Source organism: Plectrocnemia conspersa, unplaced genomic scaffold, assembly GCF_051122295.1.
Source record: "Plectrocnemia conspersa isolate PC_06_02 unplaced genomic scaffold, ASM5112229v1 ptg000007l, whole genome shotgun sequence".
Taxonomy (NCBI): Eukaryota; Metazoa; Arthropoda; class Insecta; order Trichoptera; family Polycentropodidae; genus Plectrocnemia; species Plectrocnemia conspersa.
The window spans coordinates 12,053,769-12,067,928 of record NW_028277171.1 but is presented as its reverse complement, the minus strand read 5'-3'; the positions used below and the strand labels follow the sequence as shown (position 1 = coordinate 12,067,928).

At 33.6% G+C, this 14,160-nt stretch overlaps 1 protein-coding gene across 6 annotated transcripts in view; it reads left to right on the top strand.

The window, feature by feature from the left end:
* The window catches only part of ATP8B (ATPase phospholipid transporting 8B), a 59,091-nt gene that overhangs the window by 41,232 nt on the left and 3,699 nt on the right, over window positions 1-14,160 (top strand). Inside the window, exons 1-22 of one of the 6 annotated variants that reach the window (XM_088188544.1) lie at window positions 373-1,922; window positions 2,003-2,061; window positions 5,657-5,869; window positions 5,929-6,134; window positions 6,201-6,331; window positions 6,399-6,598; window positions 6,666-6,884; window positions 6,952-7,060; window positions 7,150-7,289; window positions 8,609-8,851; window positions 9,006-9,185; window positions 9,249-9,533; window positions 9,611-9,782; window positions 9,848-9,952; window positions 10,013-10,165; window positions 10,238-10,424; window positions 11,466-11,594; window positions 11,663-11,814; window positions 11,886-12,109; window positions 12,183-12,408; window positions 12,479-12,582; window positions 12,661-12,834. In XM_088188544.1, coding sequence (XP_088044670.1) covers window positions 1,508-1,922; window positions 2,003-2,061; window positions 5,657-5,869; window positions 5,929-6,134; window positions 6,201-6,331; window positions 6,399-6,598; window positions 6,666-6,884; window positions 6,952-7,060; window positions 7,150-7,289; window positions 8,609-8,851; window positions 9,006-9,185; window positions 9,249-9,533; window positions 9,611-9,782; window positions 9,848-9,952; window positions 10,013-10,165; window positions 10,238-10,424; window positions 11,466-11,594; window positions 11,663-11,814; window positions 11,886-12,109; window positions 12,183-12,408; window positions 12,479-12,582; window positions 12,661-12,834 — 4,026 coding nt within the window. In that variant the 5' untranslated portion in view covers window positions 373-1,507. Of the gene's footprint in view, window positions 1-372; window positions 1,923-2,002; window positions 2,062-5,656; window positions 5,870-5,928; window positions 6,135-6,200; window positions 6,332-6,398; window positions 6,599-6,665; window positions 6,885-6,951; window positions 7,061-7,149; window positions 7,290-8,608; window positions 8,852-9,005; window positions 9,186-9,248; window positions 9,534-9,610; window positions 9,783-9,847; window positions 9,953-10,012; window positions 10,166-10,237; window positions 10,467-11,465; window positions 11,595-11,662; window positions 11,815-11,885; window positions 12,110-12,182; window positions 12,409-12,478; window positions 12,583-12,660; window positions 12,835-14,160 lie in introns of those variants that run through there. The other 5 variants (XM_088188543.1, XM_088188549.1, XM_088188548.1 and 2 more) reach the window with 5 other exon arrangements.

Genomic DNA, 14,160 nt, shown 5'->3' with positions numbered 1-14,160 from the left:
CCTTACCCTGTCTCCAACGCTTCCTGTCTCTTCAATTTTCTTCGATCAAAAAACAGGATTAAATTGACCATAATCTTCCCGTAAATATCGAAACACATTTCGTACAGAATTGTTATTTCTGTAAAAAAATTGAACAATTTTAATATGTTGAGCGGTGGTTAAGCAATCCATTTCGTAAATATGTTTTTGTAAATTAACATTGGACATTTTGAACACGCGTGATTATTGATTTACAGTGCTGCCAACATAGGAAACTCGAATTTGATCATCTGATATTTAATTTTTCCAATTAAATATTTGTGTGTTGTATCTAAATATATCAATGTATTTGTATAGCATTATTTTAAATATTTTAGTATATTGTAATTTTATTTTTGTGATTAACGCAATGTTCTAAAAATGTGGGTCTAATGATCACAATTGCGGCAAGCTAAATTTAAGCTTAAGTATGCACACAGAAATTTAATGCTCGATTTACTTTATAAGATGACGACGAAGTTATGCAAAGCGATTCCATACACAGAAGCATCTAATGCTCGGTTTGCATTCTATACTACTACTTAATTCACTTTGAACGGGGTAGTAATATGGCCTCGTAAATATTATTGACTCTTTTTTATTTTCTACTCTTGAAAAATCTGTTTAATTGTATCAAAAGCCTTCTGTAATTTAAGACTAAGCATTCGTTAATATGGCTGTGTTTTCAGCTTACATATAATACTTTTTTGGATATCATAAGTATATTATATATAGTAGGTGAACAGACTATTGGTTACATGCAATTGGTCACACGAACATTGTTCACAGGAAGATTGCTTAAGTGGACTATTGCTTACAGGGCATTAGGGCATTATTTTTTTTAAATGATCAGCTGTTATATAATTATGTTTAATCTAGCACCGTTCATTGATATATTTTGCTTAACAAATCAGCAGCTTTCATAACGTTTTCATAATAAAAATTACTATATAGTACAACGAAGACCAACACGAGAAAACCACTATTGTCATTAATGTGATGCCGTTGGATAATTAAAGGTTAAGGACCTTTCCGTGACTCAACATTTAAAAAAAACAAGCAAAATCCCTACTAATAGCGCTCGTTGGTTCGAATCGGCGCGCGACGCTTTTCCCGAGTTCGCGAGTTTTCCGCCAGGGGCGCCCTTCGGCAGCTCCCTGCTTTGCCGGCGGCGCCGGTCGACACCCCCGCTCCGGAGCCCTCTTTGCGACTTTTCCGGCGACTTCCGCCGATCGACGTCCGGTTCCGGCGATGCGCCCCGACCGTCCGCGCTAGCCGCCCCCCCCGTATCGATCCGGGGCGCCGCGCCCCCGGGCGATGAGGGACCCCAGCGTGGAGGCGGCGCGACCCCGGCGGACGTGAGCGGCGGGCCCCATGGTCTCCGGCCGCCGGTGAGATTAGAGACCGCGGCGGCAGGGGCGCGGGGGGCGACGGGAACGGGCCTCCGCCCCCCGCCGTCCCCGATGTCGGGTCGCGGGCGCCGCGAGCCATGCCCGAAGACACGGACGCCGTCGAGCTCGAGATTCTGGAGCTACGCGACAGCGACGACGACGGTCCGGCGGCGAGGCGCAGGTACCGAGGCCGGCGCGCCGCCCCCCGGTCGGCGGCCCCCGACGCGGAGCCGCTCAGCATCAACATTTCCGTCAACAATTTGAGCAGCGAGTGCGACGACGCCGATGCGGACGTCGACGTTCCGGACCGCGACGCCGACGCCGACGTCGACGCGGAAGACGCTCCAGGGTGGTCGTTTAGAGACTCGCTGCTCTCCGTGCTGGGCAAGCTTGTCGTGTGGCGGCGGTGCGCTCGCACGGCGGTCGGGCGCCGTCGTCGATCGGCGCCCGTCTCGCGACCTAGGCCTCGCCCTAGCGCTAGCTCCGAATACTTCAAGTCCTTCTACAACTGCGGTACTACCCCCCCCCACTGTTACCAACACCCTTCACCCCCCGCATATAATGATTCTTATCCGCATTTTTGTCTTTTTCAGAGACCGAAAGAAGGATCAGGGCCAACGACCGAGAGTACAATTCGCAATTTCACTATGCGGTAATTATTACACACACACACCCACACACACATACACACACCCACACATACAAAATATTATCAAAAATAAATATAGTAATATATTCGTATTGGTTTCAAACATAGAGTAAAGAATATATTGATATTCTTTACTCAATGGTTCTAACATTAAAAATTGTTTGTATATAGGTTAACCTTTTTAACACTTTCAACTAAAACATATTTTTTCGAATACTCACCAAATGACCTAATGACCTATTTTTGTACATGTTTAAAAAACTCTAGATACCATAGCTGTTAGTATATTCATTATACATTTGATTTTACAGTTCTAAATTTTAATCATTAAAATTATTAACCTTCGTTATTTAAAAAAAATTATAAATTTTATATTAACTTATTTAAAGATGTTAGTATTTTACTTTTTGTTGATGATCTGAAGATTTCTAAAATTAAGATAAAAAGCAGATAAAGAATAATATAGTCAATAAGGTGCTGAAATTATAATTCAGAGCTGTGTTTTTAGTCCAGCAGCTGAATTGCATTCTTATTTGCGAATCAAATTGTTGACAGTAACACTTGGCCCAAGCTACATAGTGACATCTAGTAATAGTTTTGTATATAAATGTTTGTCACTAATTTCTACTCAGTTTCAGTCGTCTGGTATTGTTTCAATACCTACTCTTAACACTAACTTTACGAAATCCGTCAAATTGACGGGTTTCTGATTTGGTTTGTATCAGACAGTATTTTTTTCTGGGTTTTATACGATTTTTAAATTTGAACAAATATCACTATTTTTATTTTCGGAAACTTCTTATTTTTGAAATCAAATCACTACCTATATACCTATTTTTAATGACGCCCATCAAATTGATGGGTGTCAATAAATAATCTAGCTTTTATTGGTACCTCTTGTCACATTGAGCTAGTGTCTGTAATTTTACTTCACTAGTACAGTGGAACTTCCACTTACGAATATTTCGAGATACGAGCATTTTTTTAGATATGACTCGATGTACGAACAACTGCGTAACTTAAAAAAAATACTTTCAATTGCCAATAATCCATTTCAATGGATTAATGGTATTTCAATTTATTTCAATGGGGAAAATTGATTTGACATACGAGTAATTTGAGTTACGAGCTCTGGTCAAGGATCAAGTCAAGGATCACTATTACAATAAAAGATAAAAAAACGTAAATTCTTGCTTGTGTTTACAACGAACTATAAATATATTTTCCAATAGGTTTATGCAGCAAATTAAATCTTAATTTTTAATGGTCCTAAGTAACCAGTTATTTTAGAAATAGAAATACATAAGTAAACAATTATTTGATAAATTATGCTATTTCGTAATCAGTTATGTTTTTATAGTTATGTCATTAGGGACTTTTTGGATTAAATTTTGTTATCTAATGCTTTGAAAATGTACGGTTTTAAACAATTTAAAAATATAAATACACTTAAAATATACACGTCTTTTTAGTGAGATATGGATTAGGATATAATTTGTATCTCTGGTATCTAGCTTTTCATTTTATTTATATCTATGAAAACGAAAATAAAATTTTACATATTAATTAGACAAAGAAATAAAAATATCTATGTATTTATTAATAAACTCAAAATTACAAACAAATTCATCGAAAAATCTACTCTTATTGATTCTTAACGATTCTTGGCACAACTAAGTTGTGTTGTGTTTATCCACTCATTTTGTAGGAATTTATACAGATCTTTTTTGGAGTTCATTGAGTGCTGATGGATTTTTCGTATTCGTCCCAAAAAATTGGTGGCTGAATAATATTTTTTAATACTACTTTCGTTTTTAAACAGCCTCGGCACAACTTAATAGCATGTTTAGGATCGTTGTTTTGCTAGAATATAACACATGAATCCATTGGTAGCTTCTAAAATTACTTTTAGAAGCTTTCCATGAAAAATAACCCTACACATCTAAACTATCACTGTTATAAATGTGACAGTATAATAAAAACTAATTTATTTACTGACTTTTCTTCTTACAAATACTCTATTTTACTCAATAAATTTCGAAATTTGATTCATCAGTCTAAAAAACTGCATCAATCTTCAATTGTCTAATTTTTATGCCTTTTGTGCTATTCGCATATCTTCATTTTATTTCCTCGTCATAGTGATGGTTTTTTAGTGAAATTCTAGCAATCTAATATTTTTCATTATTTTTTGAAATTCAACAAAACATGTTTCGAGATAATTGATTTAGAGGTTATTTGCGCCTTTCAAAATATTAAGGGCGAACTAATATTATAAAACTCAACCAACTAGTTTTTTTTAAAAACATGAATTAGGAGTTTTAATAATTATATATTATTAGATAATGTAAGTTACGCCCTTATGATAAATATAATAAATATAAATATCTATTTTATCTATAATAACTAAAAATAAATGTAATAACGCACAACTATTTAATAACCCATTAATCTCAAGACTACGACAAAATAAAATAAAAATATTCCTGTTTAAATAAGATATGTTGTAACTCTAATTCCAATAGTTTTAAGTATCTAATTAAATTTGTTTGATATAAGCTAATTTAACGTTAAACTAAGTATCTTGTGTATATTTTTCTCTTATAAAACGTTTTAAATATTTCTTATGCTAATTTATTGGTGTAAAAGTAAATCCTAGTGTTTTTGGGTTGATTTATTATAGTTTCCTAATAAATAATTGTAAACTGAAAAGTGATTATAAATTACTAAGATAATGTATTTTTTGTGATTTCTAATTAACTATTAAAACTCAAACTCAATATAAAAATTGTTTCATCTTTTAATGACATATCACCAGAATGAAATTTCTCTAAATTAATTCTGTACAGTTATAGTTTTTTCGCTATACACTTTGCATATATTTTCAACTACATACTATCATAATACATATAGTTTTGATCCAGTTTTAATTCACAAAAATTACATGTAGAATATTTACTTTTAATCTTTCCATTTTACTAACTACAAAAACAAATTTAATATTTTAATATGCTGTTAAGCTGAGGGATGGTTACATACTCTGAATAAGTGTATGATGAGTCATTTTAGTTGTTATTGACTAATACGAATTTTCCACTAAGGTCTGAAGTTGTTTATGATTAAACTTATTTCAGAATACATATTAGATAAAACAAATCGCATTTCTTGGATATCTCAAAATTTATTGTAGTTATACTATTTTGACTGACCTATTATATAATCCCTTAAATTTAAATATTGTTATTGTCAAACTTGTCTGAAACTTTGAATGTTTTTGTTTTGTTATTACTGGAAACTTGTTCCTTTTAGAAATATAATACTTTGTCATATATTACTAGATAGAAAATATATTAGATCAAACGTAACTTACATCTTGGTTTAATATATTTTGATCAGCCTATTACAATATCTATTATGAGCTGACTTTATGTAAAAAATTAAAATATTTAAAGATGTCTGATATCGAAATTTAATTCAGTAACTCATTGTCACTATCTATTTATCCAAAAAAAAAACAAAAAAAAAATTATATATTAATATCTCTGTTTTTTCCGCTAATAAAGTTTTAATTCATCTTCATTTTCAATTTGTTTTACAGAGCAACTATATCAAAACCTCCAAGTATTCTCTCATTACTTTCCTGCCGTTCAATCTGCTCGAGCAGTTTCAGAGGCTCGCCAATTTCTACTTTCTGTGCCTTTTGGTGCTCCAGCTCATTCCGGCCATATCCAGTTTGACGCCTATAACGACGGCAATCCCTCTCATCGGGGTATTGGCGCTGACGGCTGTGAAGGACGCCTATGACGATTTTGTAAGTTCTACTTTTGATTTTTTGCTTAATATTTGTAAACTAATAATGCTTTTGTGTAGCAACGACATCAAAGCGATTCACAAGTGAACAATAGAAGATCGAAGGCTTTGCGGAACGGGAAGCTTGTCGATGAAAAATGGGCGACCGTACAAGTCGGCGATGTCATTCGGATGGAGAACGACCAGTTTGTGGCAGCGGATATTCTTCTGCTGTCCACCAGCGAGCCCAATGGTTTATGCTACATCGAAACTGCAGAGCTAGACGGGTTTGTAAACTGCCTCTTTGTGCAGTTTCACTTTTGAATCGCTCTTGATTGAAACTGATTTTTCAGAGAGACCAATTTGAAGTGCAGACAATGTTTGGTCGAAACGGCCGAGTTGGGCCAAGACGATTCATTGATTGGTGCATTCGACGGCGAAATAGCCTGCGAAGTGCCCAACAATTTACTCAACAAATTCGATGGTATGCACTCCCCGATTGGTTTAACAAGATATAAAGACAATGCAATTGTACTTATTAATTTGTTCAGGCGCTCTGACTTGGCGAGGAAAGCAATACTCGTTGGACAACGATAAAATTTTACTGAGAGGCTGTGTCTTGCGTAACACGTCTTGGTGCTATGGCGTTGTCATATTCGCCGGAAAAGACACAAAACTGATGCAGAACAGCGGCAAGACCAAATTCAAGAGGACTAGCATAGATAGATTGTTGAACTTCCTCATCATAGGAGTACGTTATTTGCTATTGACGATAGATATTCTTATTCTGAATATTATATTAATTTCACTTTCCGCAGATCGTCTTCTTTCTGTTATCGATATGCGTGTTCTGCATGGTGGCGTGTGGAATATGGGAGTATATAATCGGTAAGAGCTTTCAAGTGTATTTGCCTTGGGATAGGCTGGTGCCTTCGGAGCCTGTCGGCGGTTCCGTTGTAATAGCACTTTTAGTGTTCTTCTCTTACGCCATTGTGATGAATACTGTCGTACCAATATCGCTCTACGTCTCGGTTGAGGTATTTATTTATTTTTAAACTACATGTCTATTTTATAACTTTTATTAATATTAAATTATATTCATAGGTCATTAGATTCGCTCAGAGTTTTCTTATAAATTGGGACGAAAAGATGTATTATGAGAAAACGGGTACTGCTGCTAAAGCGAGGACTACGACCTTAAACGAGGAATTAGGTGAGTCCTTAATAGTTTATTGCTTAAACGAGGAATTAGGTGAGTCTTAAATTGTTGATGGAGTATATCATCTGTAATTATATTTATAGGTCAAATTCAGTACATATTTTCCGATAAAACAGGAACGTTAACGCAGAACATTATGACGTTTAACAAGTGTTCTATAGCTGGGCAGTGTTACGGAGACATTATAGATCCCAACACTGGCGATGTCGTGGAAGTGAATGAGGTATTAAAATAAATCATTGTATTTTTCAACGGGTTGAGGTGTATGACATGTAAATAGATTTACGTTTGCATTTTTTGCACATTTGACTAAACACAGTTGATGATTATTATGTTCTTGTAGGTCATTTCTGCATTTATTATATGTATGTATATGATTAGATAAGTTTTGAGAACAGAGTTTTTAATTTTTTTTATTGTGTTTGTTTTACAGTGGTGATTTTTGCGATTTACTGATTGATTGAATTTTATTATAGACAATATTTGCATGGATTTTTCTTTGTATTGAAATAACTAGATTTTATGAATATGTTGTCCGTAGTGTACATTGCATATTTTTTCTCGACAAATATATAGGATTGTTCAAAAAGTTCTCTAATTTTTGATAGTTTTTTATTTTTCAAAAAATATACAGCGGTGCCTTGACTTAAGAGTTTAATTCGTTGCGTAATGGAGCTCGTAACTCAAATTACTCGTATGTTAAATTAATATTCTTTATTGAAATTAATTGAAATGCCATTAATTCATTACAATGGGGAAAATTGAAATGGATTAATGACAATTGAAATGAGAAATACATACTACATAAATTAATGATAGTTTTTTTTATTAAGTTACACAATGTTTGCTCATATCTCGAAATACTCGTAAGTCGAGGTTCCGCCTTATATGTATATAGAGTACACAAAATGACGAGAAAGTAAAAGCTATATTTTTTAAGTATATTTTCTAAATTTATAAAAAGTCGTTAAAAGTTTAAAATGACACTGTCAACACTTGGTAAAATAAAATGTCTATCTTATATCTATGTACAGTTGCTTTATCATAACTATATTATCGGTTAAGTTAGGTCAGATGTTAAATTTGTCTTACATGTACGACTAATTGTATGTTAGGTTAGGTTTAGATTGATTTTTTTAATGGGTACTATGATAGTATGCCATTAAAATTCAAGCATTTTTAAACAGCCAATATAAATGCGAATTTAAAAGCAATGCACATTATATATTATAAGCATGTATACATTTTCCGCTGTGGAATTATATCTTGAAGCAACAAAATTTGACAAAACGATCTGAATAATTGATGCAAGGCAAGAAAGAGCAAACAATTCATATTCATTAATATCATTACGTTATCACAAAAGAACACGATCTCTGCTTGCATTGTTAGCAATTGCATCATCAGCGTGAACAACATACAATTCCCATTATGGACAATGTGTTTTTTTTTATTATGTTTCAAGATTGAGTAGTTTCACTTGCATGTTTATATTATTTTTTTTCTTTGTTTTCTTTTTTATTGATGTCCATGCACGTCCAGGCAGTCGGGACCACTGTAAAAAGCAACTTAAGGGTAGGATTAAAAACTGCCTATAATAGCACGGGCATTAACCGCCGACGGGACATTACCAAGGACAGCATGATCGGCTTGAACACCAGTTCGGCGGCATTACTGGAGACCGAAGTTGACCAGGGGCGTAGCACCCCGGGTTTGCATTCGCACGCCAATCCCACATATATACCACAGTCACCTAATACACAAAATACTACCTCTAATGGCAATGTATGCACCAATGTTATTATCATTGAATTTTTTTTATATATGTTCAGCATCATTTTGCATTTTTGAACTTATAAAATAAATTAAAGAGCTTGATTGTAATGAAGTATATATCTAAACAATTGATGCATATTAAAAAAACGTTATGCTTTTGCAGACCACTGAGCCACTAGACTTTTCTTTTAATCCTGATTATGAGACGGACTTTAAGTTCTACGATAAAACATTATTGGAATCAGTCAAAAGAGGCGATAAAGAATCACATATATTTTTTAGTCTGCTCGCTCTGTGCCATACAGTCATGCCAGATGAGAAGAACGGTAGACTCGAATATCAGGTACGTTATAAGTAAATGTTTGTTGTACTTTATATTATTGATTTATTTTATATTAATATTTAGGCTCAATCGCCTGACGAAGCTGCTCTCGTATCAGCAGCGAGAAACTTTGGATTTGTATTTAAAGAAAGATCTCCCAATAGCATAACAATTGAAGTGATGGGTCAAACTGAAGTATACGAATTATTGTGTATTTTGGATTTTAACAATTTTCGGAAACGAATGTCCGTCATCTTGAGAAAAGACGGCCAACTCAGGTTATACACGAAAGGAGCAGATAACGTAATTTATGAGAGGTTAAGATCAGACCAGGATCAGATTAAAGCTACTACACTAGAGCATTTAAATGTGAGTAAAATTAATATTAATAATCTAGCTATTTCATATAAAATGGCGATACATAATGTGCTATTCGGTATTTATAGAAATTTGCTGGCGAAGGACTTAGAACTTTGGTTTTGGCTTGGAGACCGTTAGAAGAAGCTTATTTTGCTGATTGGAAACATCGGCATCAACAAGCCGCGCTGGCGCTGCAGGATAGAGATGATCAATTGGATGCTATTTATGAAGAGATCGAAAGAGATTTGATCCTTATTGGTTTGTACTGAGTCATAAAAATATATGTATTTTTCAGAATACATTTAAAATGTTTCTATATACAGGAGTTACTGCAATAGAGGATAAGTTACAAGATGGCGTCCCAAGGACGATAGCTAATTTAGGAATGGCTGGTATTAAAATTTGGGTATTGACTGGTGATAAACAAGGTAATTGAATTTCTGTTTTATCAACCGAAGATCTCGATTATATTTCAATTATTATTACAGAGACTGCCATAAATATTGGATATTCTTGCCAATTATTAACAGACGAAATGGTTGAAGTGTTCGTCGTCGACGGAATAACACACGAAGACGTCGAACAGCAGTTGGACAAATTCAGAGATTCTATTAGAGTAGTAAACACCTTTCAACCCCATGGTATGTATCTGAATAACTAGTTTAAGTCCAAGATGTAATCTTGTTATTGGTCATGTTTATTTTCTTTCCAAGGTCCCGCTACGTCCAATAATCATGCCTCCACCACGAACGAAAATGGTAACGGCGTCAGTACATCGAACGCGGTCCATCAGCCGGCCAAACCGGACGATTCTAGTATAATTCATAGCGATATAGAGACGCAAAGGGACGCTAGCGTCAAAGTGAATACCGCACCTGCGATATCAATTGTGACGTTTAGGTGGGAAAATAATATTGAACAACCAGTCTCACAGTCGACAAGGTAGAGAGACAAAGAGCTCATTTTATCCCGTTTTTACTCCCTTTCTGCGAGCCTTGCCAAAACGAAACTTTGTGTTTGTTCTGTATTTTATCCGTATATTTTTAAATAATACTTAACCGCCTTTCCTTATGATAATTTGAAAGCACTCATCGTTATTGCATTACGTTTTATTTACGACTGACGCTTAACTATATCCTTGAAGGTTTTCGGTATTAAAACTGGACGCTTTGAAGTAATTGATGTTTTAGAATATAAAAACGTATATGTACATTGTAAGCACACTTTTAAAGAACTTATAGATATTAAAATGTGCAAAATAAAATAAAACTAATTTTGGGTCGTAGTTAGTGTGGTATACAGTGTTAAAAATGCTTTTGTATCTAAATTAACAAAAAAATGTGTCATTTTTCCATCAACGACAAACATTGGTGTATCGAGATATTATTGTTGTTTTTATTCTGCTTTTATACCTATTTTATGGTACGCTCTTTCTCTCTCTAACCTACAATTCATTTATGTGTATTTTATAAGGTGATTGCTAAGAAATCGCTCTGCCTCTACGTATATTGTGATTCTGGATTTGGTTCATTTTATTATTGTCTGTAATAACATTAGGTAACATTTATATTTTTCCTTCAATTTACTTAAGTAATTTGTATTATTTTATTTATATCATTATGCTTTATTTGCTTTTTAATATTTAATATTAAATTTTAGAAAAAAGCACTCATTTATATATTCATGAATCATTTTTAATTAAATAATAAAACAATATCAGTAATCTGAGCTTTTTGAACTAGAATATTATAATAAAGAATTACTTTTAAATTATTAGAACATTGTTCTTTGCGCTTTACATGGATGTAAAAAGATGCTTAAAACAATCGTTTTCGCTATTTTTGTGCTCTATTCGCCAAAATATATAAATTTCAAATTATTTTAACATATAATCAAATTTTAAATACAATTTTGTATCAACTGGATTTTTGTTATTAACAGTACGGAGTATAATTATTCTGGTGCAAATCCAGACAATTCAGATCCTTTGAGCGAAGAAGGGAACGGATTTGCTATTGTCATTAATGGACATTCACTCGTGCACTGTCTACATCCACAGCTAGAGCAAAAGTATGATATTATATCGTAGTATTTTTTGGTTGAATAGATGTATTATTTATTATTTCGATTCACTTTAGATTCTTGGATCTCACGATGCACTGTCGCTCTGTGATATGTTGTCGTGTGACTCCGTTGCAGAAGGCTATGGTTGTGGAAATGATCAAAAAGAACAAGAAAGCTGTGACGTTGGCCATTGGAGACGGAGCCAATGACGTATCAATGATCAAGGGTACTATTGCAAAAATATGTGATTTATTTATTTATGTATATAAATACTGATTTTCTTTACTGTACTTTTAGCTGCGCACATAGGCGTCGGCATATCCGGACAGGAAGGCCTTCAAGCTGTACTAGCGAGCGATTATTCAATAGCACAATTCAAATTTTTAGAACGCTTGCTGCTCGTGCACGGACGTTGGTCTTACTACAGGATGTGCAAATTCTTAAGTTACTTCTTCTATAAAAACTTTGCGTTCACGCTGTGTCATTTTTGGTTTGCGTTCTTTTGCGGTTTCAGTGCCCAGGTAATCGACAGAAATCTTAGTTGCTCATAATGAAATAACATTTCTTACTATATGTTTTTTTAAATTATTGTAGACTGTGTTCGATCCGATGTTTATCTCTGTATATAACTTATTCTACACTTCGCTGCCTGTGTTGGCGCTCGGCGTGTTCGAACAGGACGTTTCAGATAAAAATTCGTTGTTATATCCAAAGTTGTATACACCGGGATTAACTAGTTCACTATTTAATAAGACTGAATTCATGAAAAGTGCATTACACGGGTGTTATACATCTTTGGTTCTTTTTCTTTTACCTTACGGTACGTTATTGTTTTATTAACGTTTTAATTTATTACTGTTTGGAGTTTAATTCATATTTTTTTTAAATAGGTACTTATAAGGACGGTTTGGCGCCTGATGGCAGAATCTTATCTGATCACATGTTACTCGGGAGTGTGGTCGCTACAATACTCGTTTTGGATAATACCACACAAGTATGCTCATGTTTATCTTATTGTATGTACATATTATTTTATATTTAATGATTTATGATTTTTATTTGTTGTGAATAGATTGCTTTAGATACAACGTATTGGACGGTTTTTAATCACATTATGATCTGGGGTTCATTGCTGTCGTATTTCGTCCTTGATTATTTTTACAATTACGTTATCGGTGGACCTTATGTTGGATCGTTGACGGTTGCAATGGGTCAAGCTACATTTTGGTTTACGAGCGTATTAACTGTGAGTCTAGTATTTTAATATATAAAAAGCATAAATGCAAAAAAGTCTCTCTGATTTAAATTTCATAAAAACTTATTTTTAATCTTATATTGTGAAGAATTGTTAATAAATTTTGTATTTTTACCTATAGTCTATTTATTTTCAAGAGTCAGTGCGCAAGAACATTGTTTAACGCGTAATCAAAATGTGCTCTTAAATTTCTGCCTTGTGATTGGTCATTCTCAATGAAACGATTGATCTTACGGCGAACGACCAATCACAGGGCAGAAATTTAAAAGCATGTTATGATTACGCGTTAAACAATGTTCTTGCGCACTGACTCTTGAAAATAAATAGACTATAGTTGTAAATTATTTAACTTTTTAAATGATAATAATTTTTCAAAAAATGTTTTTTTTAGAGAAAGACGTTTTTGCATCTAAGACTGTTTTCGGAATCTGGTATAACAAAAGACAAAACTTTGGTGAAATATATTTAATTTCTCAATAAAATCTCTTCAAATAGAAAAATACATCTTCCATTTTGACAACCATAAAAATAGTGACATTCGTTTATGTCTCATGTCACTATATTATCATTTTGAAACTGACTATTTCGACCATATCCTATCATAATACACTTGTTTTGTACCATTAAAAGGTTATTTAATACCTGTGAGCATCCAGCGATCCCGCACGTGACTAGTGCAGAGTTATCGAATATTTAAAATTTGCACAGAAATTAATTCGATTATTAAAAAATAGCAATTTTTCGAGAATATGTTTACTAATCTTAGGATTCGTAGATATCGTAAATCATCTGGAATTGCATTCCCTGGTAATGAAAGCTTAGTTGGTTCTTGTTAATATACATAAATCTTATTTCTTTAAAAGATTTTAATAATGATTACTGAATATAATCTTTTTTAATTAAATACAAAATAAATATTTTAAAAATTGATAGGGATGATTTCTTTAGCATTCCAAAAAACAAGAAATATGAGCCTTTTCAAAAGATGTAACCATTTTCATCATGTTCCGTGGTGGATCTGGTTTGATTGATCATGTTGGTGCTTAAAATATAGTTCAATTATTCGAAAGTAAATAGCAGTTGCCTTTGCTTCAATTGTTCTTTAATTTTTAAATGAATATAAGAAGACCAAAGACTAAAAGTCAGCTTTTTCATATTTTTACTTTGATATGCTTAAATTTTCAGTTAGGAAATATTATATTCGGTCATCGAAAAAACCATTACTTGTGAATACTCGTGGTCGGGAAAAATTATATTTTAGATCTTCTGAATTGAAAGCTCTTCATGAGCTCCATTGCAAAAATTGTCTTCCACATT